The sequence below is a fragment of the Haliotis rufescens genome, unplaced genomic scaffold (genome assembly GCF_023055435.1).
Source record: "Haliotis rufescens isolate VD_foot unplaced genomic scaffold, xgHalRufe1.0.p SCAF_3, whole genome shotgun sequence".
NCBI classification, from domain to species: domain Eukaryota; kingdom Metazoa; phylum Mollusca; class Gastropoda; order Lepetellida; family Haliotidae; genus Haliotis; species Haliotis rufescens.
In genome coordinates, this window is record NW_025964001.1 from 27,406,268 (window position 1) to 27,426,572 (window position 20,305).

The 20,305-nt window shown below is 40.2% G+C and overlaps 1 protein-coding gene across 2 annotated transcripts; it reads left to right on the plus strand.

Annotated features, from left to right (window-relative positions):
- Positions 1-2,057: 2,057 nt before the first annotated feature.
- Positions 2,058-15,542, plus strand: LOC124145053 (5'-3' exonuclease PLD3-like). 2 transcript variants are annotated; one of them, XM_046514721.2, is made up of 10 exons: positions 2,058-2,480; positions 5,266-5,496; positions 8,424-8,607; positions 9,147-9,270; positions 10,352-10,485; positions 11,590-11,799; positions 13,317-13,456; positions 14,171-14,339; positions 14,581-14,680; positions 14,885-15,542. In XM_046514721.2, exons 1-10 carry the CDS (start codon positions 2,464-2,466, stop codon positions 15,082-15,084), a joined length of 1,509 nt encoding a protein of 502 aa, XP_046370677.2. In that variant the 5' UTR covers positions 2,058-2,463; the 3' UTR covers positions 15,085-15,542. The 2 variants fall into 2 exon arrangements, with proteins under 2 accessions (XP_046370677.2, XP_048259927.1); XM_048403970.1 differs by lacking the exon at positions 2,058-2,480 and adding an exon at positions 2,571-2,683.
- The last annotated feature ends 4,763 nt before the right edge of the window (positions 15,543-20,305 follow it).

Below are 20,305 nucleotides of genomic sequence, written 5' to 3' on the forward strand. Positions count from 1 at the left end.
AAAAAATATCCCCCAAAACAATCATGATCCCTAACATCATCCACGATTTTAACATAGGAAACAATGGAAAAAGGTTTTACAATAATTTATGACGCTATAGTTCCCTGGATGAGTGGATGTATTACCAATTTACCGAACACGTTCCAATTACGTAAACTTGCCAAGGGTAAAATTCATAACTTGCCTCGGATTTCACAAGGACAAAAACCTTATAAATTTCACACAATATAATCACCTTTATCATCAATGCATCGGTCAAATTAAATGATACGATTCAGTCGAGATAGCTTCACTAAAGTTTGCGATAACAACTTCATCGCCATTGTAATCGGAAAATGAGATTATCCACATTGTGCTATGGAATAGCCCCTGTACATAAATACGGACGTCATTCAGTCATTCTTCACTGTGAGCCTGACCTTTAAATTCACTGTTGATTCACTCGGGTAAGCAACGTTTACTATATGTTTTGTTTGTTTGTTGTTGTTTAACACCGCTATATGACGTCAGTCTGTAAATAATCGAGTATGGACCAGGCATTCCAGTGATTGACACCATGAGCATCGATCCACGCAATTGTAATACGATGACATGCATCAACCAAGTCAGCAATCCTGTCCACCCGATCCCGTTAGTCGTCTCTAACGACAAGCATAGTCGCCTTTTACGGCAAGCATGGTTTGCTGAAGACCTATTCAACCCCTGATCATCACGGGTATACTATATATGTATATACTATGTTTCATATAAAGTATATGCTATTACCTTTGGCAATATCTGCACGTTCTTGCAGTAATTGGAACATGTCATACTTTTGTTTATGATTTAGATAAATTTGTAAATTTGCTTTGAATAAATCAGTCCTGCTTAACTTTATTATGTCTACATACTAGAGTGTCATCCGAGACCATGGACAAGATGGAACATCAATACATGGTAAAAACATACATGTTAATTTATTCCTCCACGAGCCTCTGGGCTATTGATCAGTGATTCCGTACATCTTACCTGTTTCAATATATTAACGAACAACAATTTATAAAATGGTGGAGAATATTAATAACACCAGCCCAAATAGTTATGAGGCCGAGTTTTTACAAAACGTAGACAATGTAACTTGTTGAAAATCGATACAGCATTAAAACAACGTGGGTAGGCGTGACGTGCATGATATCGTCAGGTGTAAATTCAGATGCATCAGTGAATGGGGACAACCCTACCTGGTGGTGCCGACCCCCTCCCTTATATTGCCAACATGTTTCTCCGTGCACTATACGAAGAACTAGCGGTCAAATAAATAAACCTCACGCACTGTAACAACAAACAATAAAAGAAAGGATAGGGCTGTTCTCCCTCAGTCAGTAGTTTAATTATTGGTTGTTGTAACTAGCTTACATGTTTATCTCAATCACGATATCAAAGATATAATTCTAATCTGTAAAAGCTCTTTGGTAGCTTGTTATTGTAATACATAAATAAATAAATGAGGTTAGTTTCCACCTAATTATAATACAGGCTTTCTGAAAAGAACACGCGCTGAGTGCCTGGGTGACCAACACCTCTTTTCGAAATACTTAGAAAACCCGTCGATGCTTGACTCTGATCTTGCTCCTTTATGAAATGTTACTCTATTAGAGTGACAATCTTACAAATATGTACCTATATGGATAATACAATTGTTTGCAAATCACTGATCTTTATTGTACATCCTTAGTTATATTTAATATATCTTTCGGGACACTCTACGCGGGTTCCCCCAAACTATCCAATCAGAGTGAAGCTGACATCATGTACGTTTAGTAAGCTGGTTGCGCTCTCTCTATGCGTGTCGTCAACGTGCGCAAGCTAGGTGTTATGAAGAGACGGAACCCAGTTTACCTTTGCGGGCGCCCCCGTTTGTTCTGGTGTCTCGTGACAGACCTGTTATTGTACATATATTGCATTCGCAACTACAACGGTGTTATCTGGTAAGCGTTATCATGTTTAATAATAGACACGGTTGATTCTTATTTTTTATATTGATTTATTTTAAAGGTAAGCACAATAAATCTACAAGTCGGCTCTACGTAGGTCTATTCAAGCCAGGGCAAGACGATAAGAGTTATCATGATAAGAATGCAAATTTCCTTCTTTCGTTGTCGCCGTGTTTTGACATGATATTTGTTAAACGCCGATTGGGAATGACCTGTTTCATGAAATGGAGAACAATGTGTGATATGGAAATATGTAACATGGATCGATATGTGTCCATGTTGACACTGTTTCATCTGAAAGTGTTGACATGGTATTATGTCCAACATTGATTGGTATTGACATGTTTCACAAACGGGTGAAGAATGACGTCTATGTGTGAGGAAGAAACAACACAGTAATATTTAAAGTGCTTGGACTACACGGGAAACTGTTTCAATTGAAAATTTTCACTATCCATAATACCTGAAACTGATAACAGAGGAAGCTGTCATGACGATTAGACAAAGGTACTGGTATCAACATGGCTTAGTGATAGCAAGTGGCCCAAACCTCTAAAGCTGAATGCTATATCAGTATTAGTATTAATGCGATCCATCCCCAAGTCGATCCGTCCCAGCAATATCAGCGCTACAAAGATCGTAAGGCTATGTTCAAGTCTGGGAGTTACAATCACTGTACCGCTAAGATTGCTTTGTGGAATGGGGCCAAGGTATGTAGGATCATGTCTTTACTTTCGGGCCCTATCATGGCTGTCGGCAAGATCTAGAGCTGTTTACAAGTTGGTTTGTCACAGGATTTGTGTCACAGGTTGATTTTTTCACACATATTGAGATAATCCATCCACACGTTGGAGAAAGACCTTTGATGCAGATAACCCAAAATAACTGTTAGCTTTGTGAAACCTTGTAAATAGCATGTGTAGTTATAATATTTTTGTGTTTAACATTACACAATTTGTTAATGAATGTCTCCTCAGAGATCAGTTTTCTTGGAAAAATGCAGAGAACTGCAGAGAACATTAGGCATGAAAACTGCACCTTCCCAAGGCCAGGGAATTAACTGACTCTAAAAGTCCAATTTCCACCCTTGCCGAATTAGGCTGGAATTTCTAGTCCCTAGCTTAGCTCCACCACTAGCTATTACAAGTTATGTCCCTGCTATGTCCCTCCTGTTGACCAATCAGATTCCACCTCTCAAATCACTTGCCTTTGCTTCAAACGAAAATGGTGGTGCCCATTCAAGATGATCTGATCAGTGATCAAGATATATATTGAAATAAAACGTGTCTTAAAACACGAAGTGCATCAAATCATGTGAGCACCATGATTAAAATCATGAAAAATATTCATTAATATAAACAAAATATGACAAAAAACAGCTATTTTTCATTCATTTCTATTTGGGGTGAAACAATATATTGAGTTTCATGCAACGATACAATACATGGTACATTTTTTTCTGTATACCTGAAAACATAAATTACTAACTACTCGTTGTTACAGTGCCTGGCGCTCGGACTATTAGTCCGGATTTGTACAAGCAGGCACGCCTGCCTGCCCCCACGCATGCACACACACACACACACACACACACACACACACACACACACACACACACACACACACACACACACACACACACACACACACACACACACGTGTGCACATACACACATACACAGACAGACACACATACAGTAATATATAAGCGACGTAAAGCACCATTTCACCTGACCTCACCCTGAGCAACATTTCCACTTTACAGTGTCGGTAATGTTATATTGATGTTGTGGTATTTTTGTATGTTCCATTCACAAATACCCTGCTTACATTTTATGACAAATGTTTACTACTTTGTTTAGTACTTCATATACACAAAACTCTGCTACATCTCAACTACAGTACTACTAACTTCAACATGTCAACATGGTCATTAGACGCTGAAGTTATTGTCATTTATATTCAAATAACTACTTATATGTAACCATGACAACATAGCATTATACTTATTTACTTTCTGTAGATGGACCATCCAGTGCATACTTTACCACCTCAGTTTGTGACTAGTTCAAAGCCCGAGTCTATTAAAATTGTGTAAGATATAATAAGCACAGCTTGTAATATTCTAATGACATCAAAAAGAACATTAAATGATCCTTACAGCCAACTTTGGATGAGTAGACTCCAAAGGTTTTGGTACAGACTGCTATCTGGGATGGATCATTCAAAGTGAAATTTAGGTGGAGATTCATTGTCTAGGGACGGATGGACAAGGGAGGAATTGTCAAGTGATGGATGGATTAGGGAGGGATGGACTAGGGATGGATGGATTAGGGAGGGATGGACTAGGGATGGATGGATTGGGGAGAGATCAACTAGGGACTAATGAACAAGGTAGGAATCGTCAAGTGATGGATTAGGGAGGGTTCGACTAGGGATGGATGGATTAGGGAGGGATTGACTAGGGACGGATGGATTAGGGAGGGATGGATGGATTAGGGAGGGATGGACTAGGGAGGGATGGATTATGGAGGGATGGACTAGGGAGGGATTGACTAGGGACAGATGGATGGATTAGGGAGGGATGGACTAGGGAGGGATGGATTATGGAGGGATGGACTAGGGACGGATGGATTAGGGAGGGATGGACTAGGTATGGATGGATTAGGGAGGGATGGATTAGGGAGGGATGGACTAGGGAGGGATTGACTAGGGACAGATGGATTAGGGAGGGATGGACTAGGTATGGATGGATTAAGGAGAGATCAACTAGGGATGGATGGATTAGGGAGGGAAGGACTAGGGAGGGATCGACTAGGGATCGATTAACAAGGTAGGAATCGTCAAGAGAGGGATCGACTAGGGGTGGATGGACAAGTTAGGGATCGACTAGGAAGGGATCGACTAGGTGTGGATTGAATAGGGGTGGATGGACTAGGGACGGATGGTCTAGGGAGGGAACAACAAGGGAGGGATCGTCTAGGGACTGATGAACAAGGTAAGGATCGTCTTGGGAGCGATCGACATGGGGCAGATTGCCTGAAGACAGATTGACTAGGGTCAGATTGTGTTGTTGATAGATTGACCTACTTTCAGCATGTTCAGTAAGAATGATTCTTTAGTGATAAAAATCAGTTAGTTTGAATTATCTTTTTGAAATTGAAAGGTTTGTTCAGGCAGTGTATGTAGTCATATATTTAGACTTCTTGGTTTGTTGCACTTTGTGCACTGATCGTTGAATTGTAAATTCTGAATTATTCGTAAATTCCATTTTATTTTCCACTGTTGTCAGGAATCTCAGACAAGGTACAATGAGTGTACAGCAGGAAACAGCTCCTCTTATTGCTTCTAAGCCTGGAAGGAATACTACATATCCAGGCAAGGATTCCAAGTGTCGCCCTGCCAAGATCTGCCTTATTTTCATCTTGGCGTTGCTGCTCCTTGCCTCCATCGTAGCTGGCCTCATCATCACGTACGCCTGGTTCGAACATGATGTCAACCATGTCTGCCATGACCAGTGCAGGTGAGAATTTAAATAGAGAGTTAATTTGGTTCTTTATGCCTTTTTCGTTTGGGTGTGATTAACGCCACACTCAGCAATATTCCAGCTATATGACATCGGCCTGTTTGCTTGTTTGTTCGTTTGTTTTTTAGTGCCACACTCAGCAATATCATAGGTATATGATGGGGGTCTGTAAATAATCGAGTCTGAATCAGACAAACCAGTGATTGATATCATGATCATCAGTCCACACAATTCGGATACGATGACATGCATAAACCAAGTCAGCAAGCCTGACGACCTGATCCCATTAGTCGCCTCTTACGACAAGTGTGGGTTGCTGAAGACCTATTCCAACCCAGATCTTCGTGGATCCAGTGTTTATTTGAATCTTGGTTATCAGTGTTCCCATTTACCGGTAATTACCAGTTTTTTACCCGTAAAATTAGCCTTGGACCGGTAATTCATGTGACTGCCAGTCCCTGTGGTCTGGCAAATAAAGTACTTGTAAATCTTTGTTGTTGAACAAAAAACATCAGTGATATTAATTTTTTTACCAAAGTCAGCTTGTCTGTTACCCCTTGTCTATTTCTAGGTCAAATATCCGTTTGTAGCGACTTCATCTCAAAATATTAAAAAACAAAGAGAAAATTGTGACTGTGTGAATGACGTATAGATCTAACTAAGTTACTTCAGAGATGACATCTTTGCACTGAACATGAAATTGAAAGAATTAAAACCAAATAATTTTCATACATTTTTTTATTTGTTGAAAGTTGGGACTGGCAAAAATTAGGGGGGACTGTTCTTTTTTAGAGTTTCAAAAGCCAGCGGAAATACTGGGTTATGATTCTAGAATCTGTCAGCACCATACCTGTGCTTGTTGGTTTCATCAAAGTGGTAAATGCCTGAGACCTGCATCACCTCGGGCTTTCCTCCCACGTTAAGCTGACACGCCGTGGTCATGATGGTGTGACTGAAATGCTCGTTAAGCCCAACTGACTCACTCACCCTTTCCTGTATAACAGTAACCCGGTAGTGTATTGTTCTGATTTGATTTGTAATTCTAGTTGGTATTCCTCCAGAATCAATTAAATGATCAGGATTTCTAAAGTGAGTGAGTTTGCTTTTACACTGCTTTTAGCATGTTTAGCATTATTCTACCAATCTCATGACAGGGAACACAAGAAATGGGTTTCCCAAATTGTGACAATGTGGAGAATCAAACCTGAGGTTTTGGCAAGACAAGCATAGCTTGAACCACTAGGCTACCCCACCTCCAGACTCCTAAAAACTTGTTTGACTGTGCGCAATACTATATATATGAGTCAGTGTTTCTGTTTACCAGTAATTACCATTTTTTTACCAGTAAAATTAGGCTTTGACTGGTAATTCATCAACCTCATTAAAATCAGATCTTAGTTCTCGCTTCCGCTAAACATTGCTCATTCACGTCATAACGACCTTTCATCCGACCAATCAGACCGTCGCTTACCAGATCATGAAAGTGACAGTCAGAATGTGATTTCTAATCATGCAGCCTCGAAAACATTAAAACGGGGTATTCCGAACGATAGTTACGGGCTTAACGACTGAATCTATACAATCTAGACCATATATTAGCCATTCGGAATGTTCTTTTGTTCAGGTTTCAATTTTTTTAGCGAGAATTTGTCAAATTATGTTTCAAAGCGTAACCGCCAATTTGAAATTAGTGCCGTAAAGCACGAGAAAGCTGCCTTCTGATTGGCTAATATCAACTTCTTGTCGGTAATTCCATTGGTTGGTCAGAGTTCGCGAAAGGTCAGTCTGACGTGACCCGTAATGGGATGTCCTCAGATCTTTGTTTAGCCGCAGCGAGAACCAAGATCTGATTTTAATGAGATTGGGTAATTCATGTAATAAAGTACCTCATAAACCTAAGTATATTTCTTCAATGAAGTCAGCTTGTCTGTTACCATCAGGGTTTCCCCTTTTTAGTGCGAAGAAATAACATTTCGCTTTGCTTTGATGTTAAATATATATTTAGAGCAACTTAGACTCTAAATATTCAAAATACCGTATTCGACATAATAAGCGCCAAGGGCGCTCTCAAAATTAGAAAAAGGGGGCGCTCATTAGAATATTATTTTGGTGAAAAACAACCGAGTTCAAAGAGCGTAAATTTTGTGGTTTATGCTGAAATGTTTATATACGACAGATATATTTTCCAGAATTTAATTGCCCATAATTAAGGGTGCATATAACAAACGTATTATGCACAAATAAACAGTCTTGTGTACATTTATCAATCGGAAGGGGTGCTATTTGGAATTGTTCATTAGCCAGTATATTAGCAAATATCGCCGTGGGCGCTTATTAGAGCGGGGCGCTTATTACATCGAATACGGTAAAGAGAAAACTGAACTCTGTGTAAATGACATGTAGATCTAAGTAAGTTACTTCAGATGACGTCATTACATTGAACATGATGTTGAAAGAATTAACAAGGTAATTTTTATGTTTATTTACTTGTTGAAAGTCGGGACTGACGAAAATTAGGTGGGATTGGTAATTTGCAGAGTTGCCAGTCCACCATGACTGGCAGTTTCAGAAGTCAGCGGGAACACTGATGAGTATGTTTCCCTGCATTGTTATTTGTTACAAATATGTTATGTAGCCTCTGGCCACATGCACACAGAGAGGAAGGGAGGTGGTTCAGTCCCCTGGCCAAAGACATTAAAAGATGGGACTTGTTGTTTCTCTGGTTGGTGCTCGGCAAATATGGGAGGGAATGAAACAAGGACTGGTCGGCTCGGAGTCAGTATGCCGTGTCTGAGTGGGATATCCTTGTTAACTGCGGCATGGTATCTCAGTGGCCTGGATTTGTACATACAGCCACACACACATGTGCATGCAAGTTTCTATGTATGTGCAGTAATGTTAAACAAAATGTTCTTCTATTTAAGAATCCAACTGGTGGAGAGCATTCCGGAGAACCTGACATTCCCAGCCAATGAGACAGTCCATTTGCCCACAGCCGAGGCGTTGATGGAGCTGATACTTAGTGCTAATGAGACCATTGAAATTGCGTCTTACTACTGGACACTCCGTACTAACGACGTGCCCGATCATGATAACAGCAGCAGAGTGGTGAGTGACACTATGGCATGCTGGGAAGTGCTTGAAGTTTTATCTCAGTCGTGGAGTAGTGTTCTGGATAATTAAGTACCGTATTCGACGTAATAAGCGCCCAGGGCGCTCTTGAAATTAGAAATAGGGGGCTCTTATTAGAATATAATTTTGGTGAAAGAGTCGAAAGATCGTAAATTTTTATGGTGTCTGCTGACAGCCTGAAATGATTCAAAAGAAAAGTCTGTGCGTATTATACACGACAGATATATTTTCCAGAATTTAATTGCCCGTAATTAAGGGTGCATATAACACACGAGTGCGTATTATACACGTATAAATGTACACAAATTGAGTACATTGATCAATCGGAAGGGTGCTAACTGGGATTGTTCACTAGCCAATATATTTGAAAATATCGCCGTGGGCGCTTATTAGAGCGGGGCGGCGCTTATTACGTCGAAAACGGTAATCAAAGATTAATTTCAAGGTCCAAATGACGTAATTTCCTCCCTCCATCTCTTATTTGGATAATAACATTGTTTTTACTATTATTTCAGGGTCAGTTGTTGTTTAACACACTGATGAAAATTGGAAAGGAACAGAAGGTGAAGATAAAGATTGTACAGAATATTGCTGATAAATCGCAACCTCAGCATGATTCTGAATATCTCAAGGAGTATGGTGAGTTGACGGTGTTGCTGATGTAGAGAGTGCAGGGCTAGTACAAGCCATATGGGGTCATGACCACTAACTCAGTTAGGCAGTCCTGGGATGTTTGATTCAAGGCGTTCAGACACCAACCTTGTTTGCTAACTGCAATGTTATGATATACTTGTGTATTAAACAAGCAGTCTATTTACACAGAAAGACTGCCGTGTAGACAATGCCAGTAGTAGTCAGTACCCTATTAACACAGAAAATGCCTTGTCGTCAATTCTAAGGGTGTGCGGTATTACCGGTATATCAGTAAATTGAGGTTCATCCTTTCCACGATACGTATCACAATATCTTTTTTTCACGCTCGATATGTCTGGTGATTTCAAATTGGGAGTTTTATTCATGTGTTCAAAGTTATATACTTGCCAAATGTCTTCGCTGCCCAGGCGCGAGCATCCGGGACCCAAGATGGCTGCGTATTTATTGAATGAGTAAACATTATGTTGTACAAGCATCTTGTTTTGTTCCATTTCATTCCTTAATGTATCAGATTGATTCTGAATTAAAAATATGGCCTTGTTCATTGCAAAATATTGTGAATACTGATACACTTTAAACCTCCAATACCCATCCCTTGTCAATACCTTATGGACACTAGTTGATAGAGCATCTGCCCACACACAGACACACACAGACACGACACACAGACAAATATGCACACGCGAGCGCACGCACGCACGCACGCACACACACACACACACAGAGTTCAGTTTCATAAAAAGATTTTACTTCTTGTAATGTGCTTGCTACAGGGTAAAAAATACCCAATTTGAATTAGTTATTTACCAATTCCTCAGAATTTAAGAAAAGAGGTTCGTTAAAATAATTAAATTTTGAACAATATCTCGATTTTGTCCCTGTTTGCCTACCAAGGGCACTTGGGCTGGAATCCGAGGTAAATCCCTGCATTGAATTTCCTTGACATGCAAGTATTCCCTGCTGTTGTGTTGCCAGGGACGACAACAAATTCCTCTGTTTTTAAGCAGAAGTCACTTTATGTGTACTCATACGAAAATTATATAAAATAAAGAAATTTTTTTGCCAGCACATGCAGAGGTTCGCAACCTCAACGTGACCCGTCTGGTGGGGGCAGGGATCCTTCACACGAAGATGTGGCTGATTGACAGGAAGAGCTACTACGTGGGCAGCGCCAACACTGACTGGCGGTCACTCACACAGGTCGGTTCGACAAGTATCATAACTGCAGGCATGAAACGATACATAGGTGCACCAGTGCATCGTGAGTTTTCATGTGACGATACGATATATGATTAATTTTTTCCTGTATCGATACAAGACGATACACTTGCTGAAATATATTACTCACTACTCGTTTAATGACCCCTGGCGTTTTTGTCAGTCAGATATCACAAAATGTGTTAAAGTTCACTGCTAAAAATAGCCATTACAAACGTGTCTACAGCTAGCTTTTCCTTTTGAACCTCTTCTGAAATATTTATTGTCAAGAAGTTTCCATGCGATTTGACGTAAATATGCGTATTGTGATCTGTATTGTATCGTGATACGTATCATATCATGACCTTGCTGTATCGTTTGACCCCTAGCATACATCCAGTACCTGAAGATGCGTACAATAAAACTACAGTAAATGGTCTTTGATTGTTGCCCAATCACATGGTGGCACGTGGTCCTGTTTACAGCCCACAGGTCTCAAATCAGGTGAAGTTATGCAAACGCTGGTCATGGAGAGTAGTTGGTTGAGTGACTGTGTTAGGCACCTTGATGCTGAGAGTTTCTAGGGCATCCATCCTGCTCCACACTGAAGTACATGTAACACATGTGGTGTCTCTTTGGGCAAGTGACTTTGTTCAAAATATGCCTCTGATCACCCAGGAGTGAATGGGTACCCGCTAGGATGAGATGGTGATGTGACTATTAACCTTCCAGCACCTCACAGGCAGCTTGGGTTGTATACTCCCCAGGGAGCTGAGAATGAAAAATTAATATACTGATCAACCAGAGTAATAATTCAGCGCTTTGATCGTCACTCAACCCATTACTCTCCACCTCGATCCATCACTCATTCCCTCCCTCCATCAATGTTCAATCCCTCACTCCGGTGTGAGAAAGTGTTTGAAGTGCCTTGATTCCGATTCTGTTTTTGCCAACCTGATTCCTGTTGAATCCAAGTTTTTGGAAATCCTATTTTTATATGAACAAATGGCCACTTCCATGACGCGTGCGATTCCTTTTGACACCTATTTGACCCGACTTCACACCCTCCCTCTTTCCATTATTCATTCCCTCTCTCCGATGCTCCAGGTGAAAGAGATGGGTGTTCTGGTGCAGAACTGTAGCTGTCTGGCGACTGACATCGGGAAGATATTTGATGCCTACTGGTACCTGGCACAGGACCAGGTGACAATACCCGGAACCTGGCCAGCGTCATACAACACCGACATCAATGGCCAAACTCCAGAAGTGGTCTCTTACAATGGTGGCAATGATACCCAAGCACTTGTGTACATGTCAGTGAGTAGAGCTTTTAGAAAGTTGGTGTCAGTTAGAGAGTTGTCCGTCTGCTTGTCCAGCACTCCAAGGTTAGATTGTCTTCTGGGGCCCATTTGAGACTTTAAGGAGCCACATTAAAATTTAAGGAGCCACATTTATTTAGGCTACAAACAAATTAATATTTTTAGAAATTAAATAATAAGACAAGACTGTTTTGAAAATATTCCAATTGTCCTAATGTGTCTGAACAACAAAATATGAAAACTTGCTGCAACAAGGACGTCATTGAACAATTACCCAAAACTGCTGCCTTTTTCTGTGATGGACAGGTTGACTTACAGATGGCTCATAAAAACATGTCAAACTATCCTTCTGTGATTTGAACACGGGAATACATAAACATGTAGTATTACAGATGATAGCATCAGAAGCAAGACAGACTCCAGTATCACTGTAAGGAGTTACGCTACACCCTAAACAGGGAAGTCATGATGTCCATATAGACAAGTGATGTTGTACTCCAGTTCCTTTCAGTATCTAACTATTTTAGTCACCAAGCTTATTTTATTAATGAGAGCCAACTGACAACCAAGCAGTAAATACAGTGAACACACAATGCCATTAAGAAAGTGGTCAAATTTAACAAATGTTATGTTTGGGATAACACTTTCTTTGTAAAGTACAAATTTCTTTTTGGTATGAGAATCTGTACTTTACTCAGAAAGTGTTATCCAAAATATAACATTTGTTGCATTTGACCACTTTCTAAATGGCATTGTGTGTTCATAACTTTTGCAATGGGTGCCGTGCCAATTTACGTTTGTCAGAGGGGTACACCAAGTACGTGATCTAGACTACCAGTTGTCGGATTTTATCTTTGTGGACGCCTTGATGGCTGAGTGGGTTAGATTGCTGACTTTGTGTGCTAGTGATTAGGTGCCTCACTCTGGCAGTGTGGGTTCGAATCCTGGACGGGACTCAACCCAAACAATATGAGAATCAACTTTACAAAGACATTTAGTAATATGAAAGAATCCAGTGTTCTTTAATTTCTTTTGAGTAGTATATACAAGACAAAACAAGAAATTATTTACTACCTTTTCAGGCAGTTACTTATCTTCTTATAAGACCCGTGAAGATCCGGGATAGAACAGGTCTTCAGCAACCCATGGTGCCATAAAAGGCGACTATGCTTGTTGTAAGAGGCGACTAACGGGATTGGGTGGTCAGACTCGCCAACGTAGTTGGTGTCATTTTATCCCACTTGCATAAATCAATACTTATGATGTCAATCACTGGATTGTCTGGTACAGACTAGATTATTTTCAGACTGCTGTCATGTAGCAGGAATATTGCTGAGAGCGGTGTTAAACAACAAACATGTCAGATTTCCTGTAGTAATATGAAAGAATCAGGTGTTCTTTAACGACATTGAATAGTACAGGGTATACGTACACACTTTCATTGATCACAGTTTGTGTAGTGTTGGGTAAATTTGGGGTTTGTTTCTATAATTTTGACTGTCTGTTCTTCAACAGAGTTCACCACCACAGTTCTGTCCTGAGGGGCGCACGGTAGACATCGAGGCCATTATAGCTGTCATCAGGGCGGCAAGACGATTTGTGTATGTGGCTGTCATGGATTATCTGCCCATGATTGCATATTCTACACCGAGAAAGTAAGGACAAATACTGTTTGATTCTTGCTGCATTCTTCATGCTCTTGATGCCACAAAGGGTGACATACGAGTTGCTTGTCACTGGTTTTCAGTGATGCCATTCATACTTTTGATCATTATTTTTGCCTATTATGGCTTGTGGAATCTTTTCATCAGACAGTTGAAACTTGTTAGTCTGAGGCATTGACGTTTTAATTCTGAGTGAGTGAGTGTGTGAGGAGTGAGTGTGTGAGTGAGTGAGTGTGTGAGTGAGTGAGTGAGTGAGTGAGTATGGTTTTACACCACTTTTAGCAATATTCCAGCAATATCACGGCGGGGGACACCAGAAATGGGCTTCACACATTGTACCCATGCCGGGAATCGAACCCGGGTCTTCGGCGTGACGTGCTAACGCTTTAACCACTAGGCTACCCGACCACCCCTTACATACTTCTGAACCACCTATGAGCTGTGTGATTATGTTGAAAATGGATGTATTCTTTTCCACTACTCAGACAGTTATTGATGTGTGTATGTTTAATTTAAGTTACATACTTTTAAACAGTTGATTGGTCAGCATCTTTTTGGCGGTCAGTGCTTTTCTTAATGTGAATCTCAGATCTTTTACTTAGTTCTGACCACATCATTGGACATTCATTTGGTTACCTTAGTTACCGATTTGCGATATATATAATGCTCTACCATACACTGCGCTGTTTTTGTTTTATTCTCCAGATTTTGGCCGATAATTGACGATGAGCTACGCTATGCAGCCATTAACCGTGGCGTGACAGTCCGGATGCTGGGGAGTAAGTGGGCCCACACTGACGAGGACATGCCCACCTTCCTCAGGTCTCTACTGACTGTGAGCGACGTGTGTTGCCCACATATCAAGCTGGAAGTGGTAGGCTGGAAATCTCCCAATGACAAGAAAAGATTTACAAGCCGGAATAGTGTTAAGATACAGAAGGACTCACCCTAAAAAGATGGAAATCTTGCTAGGCCCCTCAATGTACCTTTAGACAAACTCTGCCTAGCAGGCTAGTGCCTATTTGCATGATGATGATGATGATGATGATGATGATGATGGGGATGATGATGATGATGATGATGATGATGATGTCTAAAGTTAATTAAATTTTCAGAAAATGTTTGAGGTCCCAGCAACGCCTGCCCAGGCCAAGATTCCTTATGCCCGAGTCAACCACAACAAGTTCATGGTGACAGACCAGCATGCCTATATAGGTATGTATCACACATATGAGTCAGTTTAGTCCAGGGAGGCTTCAGGTCAGAATAGGTCCCATTGCCTGTCACAAGAGTCATCTTGATTTATGACCTTGAGGATAGTGTGTCATAGCATCCCAGTGGGGTTGATCATTGCTCACCTCAGCAACACCCCTCTACAGATGTTTTCTGTCCATGATGAGATGGTCCTTTGTTCCCCAGGTACATCCAACTGGTACGGTGACTACTTCAAGTACACAGCAGGCATAGGTTTTGTCCTCACACCCAGCAACAGCAGCAGCAGGGACATGGGCGACATCCGCCAGCAACTCGAGGATGTCTTCCTCCGAGACTGGAACTCCCAGTACTCTAAACCGTTGGAGGGTGTTGCACCGAAGAACTGCTCCGACCCTCGATGTTGAAGAAGAACAGAAGCAAGCCTAGAAACTGGATCTCATGAAGATGCTAATATTTCTCTCTCTCATCCTTTGTTCACATGAAGAATGTAATTGCAGCTTAGTCTTATACAGACTCTGAAAGAAAAATGTCCCAAAATGCCAAAGCAAGTCTACATTCTTTGGCACAGCTAGATATCATTTTTATTCTGTTTTTGAAAATTATTACATTTTCTAGGCTCCTTTCTATAAACATGATTATGTATTCAAAGACAAAGTTTAATTACAACAAAATCTTTATAAAATATTTGTTTCAGAGACGAAATTTTTACACTTACCTGTAACTTTCTTCGGTAGTATTCTCATGTTTCTATATTTCTAAATGGAACTCTGTGACATACAGTAAACTACGTTTATAACAAACACCCTTATAACAAACTGATGGATATAACAAACACCCTTATAACAAACTGATGGATATAACAAACACCCTTATAACAAACTGTTTTGGGGCCCGTCCATTTGCTGCATATATGCTGTATATATGCTTATAACAAACTACGGTTAAAATGAATTAAAATTAGTGGTCCCTTTGAGTTCGTTATAACAGTTTACTGTAGAATGTGTGTGGAGTTTCCCATAGTTCAGAACAAATGGAGTGCCAATATTAGAAATAGCACCAATAAGGATCCTACCAGGGCTGTAAAGGGATATTGTCTTTCAAAGTGTATCAAGATAGTGGGTTATTAGTTAACATGGCTGCATAACAAAGTATGACAACATATGGCAATATCATAATTACAAGTTATCCCTTATAATGAAAGGCGGCCCCAAACTTAAGACTGTATGCCAGTATCTGTAGATAATGTTCCCTCACCTACCAGGTATACAAGTACACGGAATTGTTTACAATTTAAATATGTCCTTGACCTGGTCAATCATGATGTTACTGAAATGGGGCACAACTACTTATGAAAAAGACCCTCTCTGTTGTTGAGTGGATACAGTCTCCCCGGGCGATACTTTGATCCCCGGCCTCGCCATAGCAACAGACCTTAAAAGATGGTACTTGTTATTCGAACTAGTGTTTGGTGTATTAAAGGATAAGACAAGGACTAACTGGCTCAGATTCAGTATCCTGTGTCTGGGTGGTATCCATGTTAAACTGTGGCATAGTATCTCAGTAGGCTAGAACTATATCTGCATCATTAGTCCACACTAGAACAAGAGCACACGCACGCACATGTCTCTATATAAGTGCAATAATCATGAACGTTAATTAAACCCCTTTTCATGTCACCTCAGTTATGGAAAATGGCACAGCCAGATGAAACTTTATAGACCATAAGTATGTACAGTCAAACTCTGTTGTGTCACAGTTGAAGGGATCCACATACATACATACTTTTGAGTTGATGAATAAAGAATGAATACGCAGGGACCAAGCTTTTGCTTCGAGACAACTGTAAGTTCCACACATGAAAGTTCCACACAATGGTGTTTGTCTCCAAGTGGTTTGTGTTTAGCAAAAATAATGTTCAAAGTTTATTTCTCTCCGAAATTGATAAAACTGACCACACAGAGAAACTAAACAAATGAAATAATTTTCAGAATTACTGAATAGAAGAGATATTCATATTGAAATTAATAACAACTTCATCACCTTTAACACCAGTGAGCCTTGGTGCTGGTATTCAATACACACAAATGACACTCTCTTTCATCTACAAGTTACAAGTTTAAACATATTAAATGTATCAAGAAAACAACACCATTGAAAGTATCGTTTTTTATTGTGTTATTATGATGTCACATCTCATATTTATAGTATTTCTACCTCATAGAATATTTAGCTTCATTAAGTGCCTCCCATGTCATTAAGTGCCTCCCATGTCATTAAGTGCCTCCCATGTCATTAAGTGCAACCCATGTCATTAAGTGCCTTCCATGTCATTAAGTGCAACCCATGTCATTAAGTGCCTCCCATGTCATTTAGTGCTTCCCATGTTATTAAGTGCAACCCATGTCATTAAGTGCCTCCCATGTCATTTAGTGCCTTCCATGTCATTAAAGGGGAAGTGTACACGCAAAAATCACTTTCTTTCTTTTTCTAAACAAAACGCAATTTTAGAATTAATTAGTATCTGTGTTTGAAAATATACACTCATTTTTTCACAGTGAAAGTAGGAAGCTCACAATAGTGTGAAAATGATATGCCGTTATGAGGCCTTCGTTTTTCGAGCTAAACATGCCTGAGTTATCCCCCTTAGATTATGACGTAATTGGTGCCAATTCAACTGGGTCCCTGTCTATTTTCAACGCAAAAGATATCAAGTACCAGTTTGCGGTAAAACAACATGGCCTACGACACAATCCGGCGCAGTGGTGACTCAGCATAACACTATGCTGGCTGGCATCTGAGACGCTAGAATCACACACCTGGACCTACACCACGTGAAGCTGCTCTAACAAAGCATGATGACGTCATAATGTTTATCAATTGGCACCAATGACGTCATATTGCAAGGGGCATAAGCCATGGTGTTTTTGTTGTGGAAATAGAACACTTGGTAAATGTGAAAAATATAAATCGTTTTAATGCGAAAAATATGTTAATTAATTGTGATATTTTTATATTTTTGTCTTTGACACCTCTAGGTTAACACTTTTAATGTGGAAAAAGTACAAGGAAAATAGGTTCATTTCCGTGTGAACTTGCCCTTTAAGTGCCTCCCATGTTATTGACAACATATCTGTAAAGTATACCCTATAATGTTAGTCTCCTCACGCTGTTGTCCTCACAACACTTGTCATGACTATCACAATGGCATTCCAACATTTTGTGAAAGAACAACCAGTTAATGATTAAATGCTGTTTACATGCAAATATGAGCAAACTGGGATTTGACGGTCAGTGAACATGCTAAGATATTTGTTAGGTATGAAATGTGGTATGCGTAGAAGTATGTTGTAGTTACAGTGATGAGGATCTTCCGTGGATCCGCAAATTTTAGTGACCACAAATTTGTCAAAATCTGATGGTTTCCCCCTAAACACCCCCAAATTAAAGACAGCGCTCTGGTGCATAGAAGTTTCAGTTGAAAAGGAAAAAATTCATTCCCATCCCTGTAGTTAGTTCGTCTCCTTGCTCAAATACCTTCTCAGTTTCCAAGTTTTTTTAAGAGGGAGGGGTCCAAAATCCTCTCTGTCAATTCTACTGCCCACAACATACTACATTTGGTTTTTAAAAGTGGGGGGCTCCAGATCCGCCTGTGATTTGTATGTTATCCCAGACCATTTTTTCTTTCTTGTTTTCTTGGAGGATGCAACCCAAATGTACCAGTAAGTGAAACACAGGATTTTGTTTGTCAGGATATCTGTTTATCACTAAGGCACTTACATTTAGGGAAGGCACATGTGTATATGAAAAAAGAATGGTCAGGCATTGGTTTGAATTTTTGCGTGCAGTACTCAGGGGGAAACTTAACAAAACTTACACAGGGTATTGTCATTGTCTGTATTTGTGATTAACATAAGAGTTGGAAATGAAGGGACATTTCTAAATGTAACCCCATTGCTCACCACCCTGTTGGGATTTGAGGTCAGAATTGGTCCCCAGCAACATGTGCTGGTCGTCATTGGTGAACTAATAGATCAGGTGGCCAGCTCGATGACTTGGTTGATTGCTTGTCATTGTACCCTGACGGCATGGGACGTTGCTCATAATATCGATCACTGGTTTCTCTGGTCCAGATTTGATTATTTACAGACTGACATCACACTGCTTGAATTTATCAGTTTGCAGCATTTAACGAAAAATGCTCACTCCATTATTGCCTGAAATAATGATGGTACCAGGTTGTACAAAGCGATCTTAGCCCTAACCTGAAGGTAACTCACAAACCTAAACATACGACAGTCGTAGCGCTATGGTTGTTTTGTACAACTGCACCCAGGTCCCTAAGACGGTGAGTGCCAAACACATTATGTTTTGTCTGTTTGTTGTTTAACGCTGCACTCAGCAATATTCCAGCTATATGACGGCGGTCTGTAAATAATCGAGTCTGGACCAGACAATCCAGTGATTGATATCATGAGCATTGATCCATGTAATTGGGATCGATGACATGCATCAACCAAGTCAGCGAGGCTGACCACCCAATCCCGTTATTCGCCTTTTACGACAAGCATAGTCGCCTTTTGCAACAAGCATGGGTTGCTGAAGACCTATTCTACCCCGGATCTTCATGGGTCAGAAAACATAGTGTTTCTGTCCAACATGCCTGATAAGTTGCACAAGGTATCATGTTTTTTATTTGATATCAGGCTTTGTGAGGCCTAACAGGAAATACTGTTTGGCTTCTACCTGAGTATGAACAGGTTTTGCTGTGTACATGTTTAAGGTGTACATTTGGGTTTAGGTTTTATAGTATCCATATTTATGAGTGTTATTGGAGCAGGAATTTCGATGTACAATTTTGTGTGTTTAGTGTTTGCATGTCATTACTTGTATAATCTCGCTAACAATGTTTTCTTGTCAGTTTACTCTTACTTTTGTCTAAAGTGGCCTTCAATGCAGATCAGATGTCATAGATTATGTCAAGGCAATCTATTTCGCATGGTCCAAACACAACATCAACCATCTCAGAATTTCACATGAAGTTATGATCTGTAAAATACCATGTTTATATAAAAATATATTTTCAATAAACTTTTCCATTTTTCTCAAAATGGGTTATTGTTTGTTTTGCCGACTTGTTAACAAATTGATCAACAAAATGAGATATCTTCATGGTAAGCAAACCCTGGTGATTGGGGATGAATCAGGCCAAAGTGACCTGCTTGTTGTAAAAGTGACTGGATTGGTCGGGCATGGCTTATTGGGAGTCATCGTATCTCAACCTTGTGTGGTGTTGCTCATAACATGGTTTCCTGTGTACGCTGCTCTGGTGCTGAACTGGGAACCAGACTACTGAGATAGTACTTACGGGGGTTGATGGATTAGTTCTGAGCCTCACATAGCAGGAACTGCATAATAGTGAAACGTTTTGTTGTGGACATTACACCATATGAGGATGATGAGGTATATCCACAAGAACTTGAGTCAACTGAGCAAATTGTTTCGTTGTACCAAGGTAAAATAAGCAGTTATCTGTGATCTTTGGGAAATGTGCAAACCCGAGGAATGTGCAGTGATACAGTTTATTACCATCTTCAGAACGTCCACAGCAGCATCCATGTGTGTTTA

Coding starts and splice junctions, on each gene's coding strand:
- LOC124145053 (XM_046514721.2), top strand. Junction 8,608..9,146: donor ATGATAACAGCAGCAGAGTG/GTGAGTGACACT, acceptor CTATTATTTCAG/GGTCAGTTGTTGTTTAACAC. Junction 13,457..14,170: donor GCATATTCTACACCGAGAAA/GTAAGGACAAAT, acceptor TTTATTCTCCAG/ATTTTGGCCGATAATTGACG.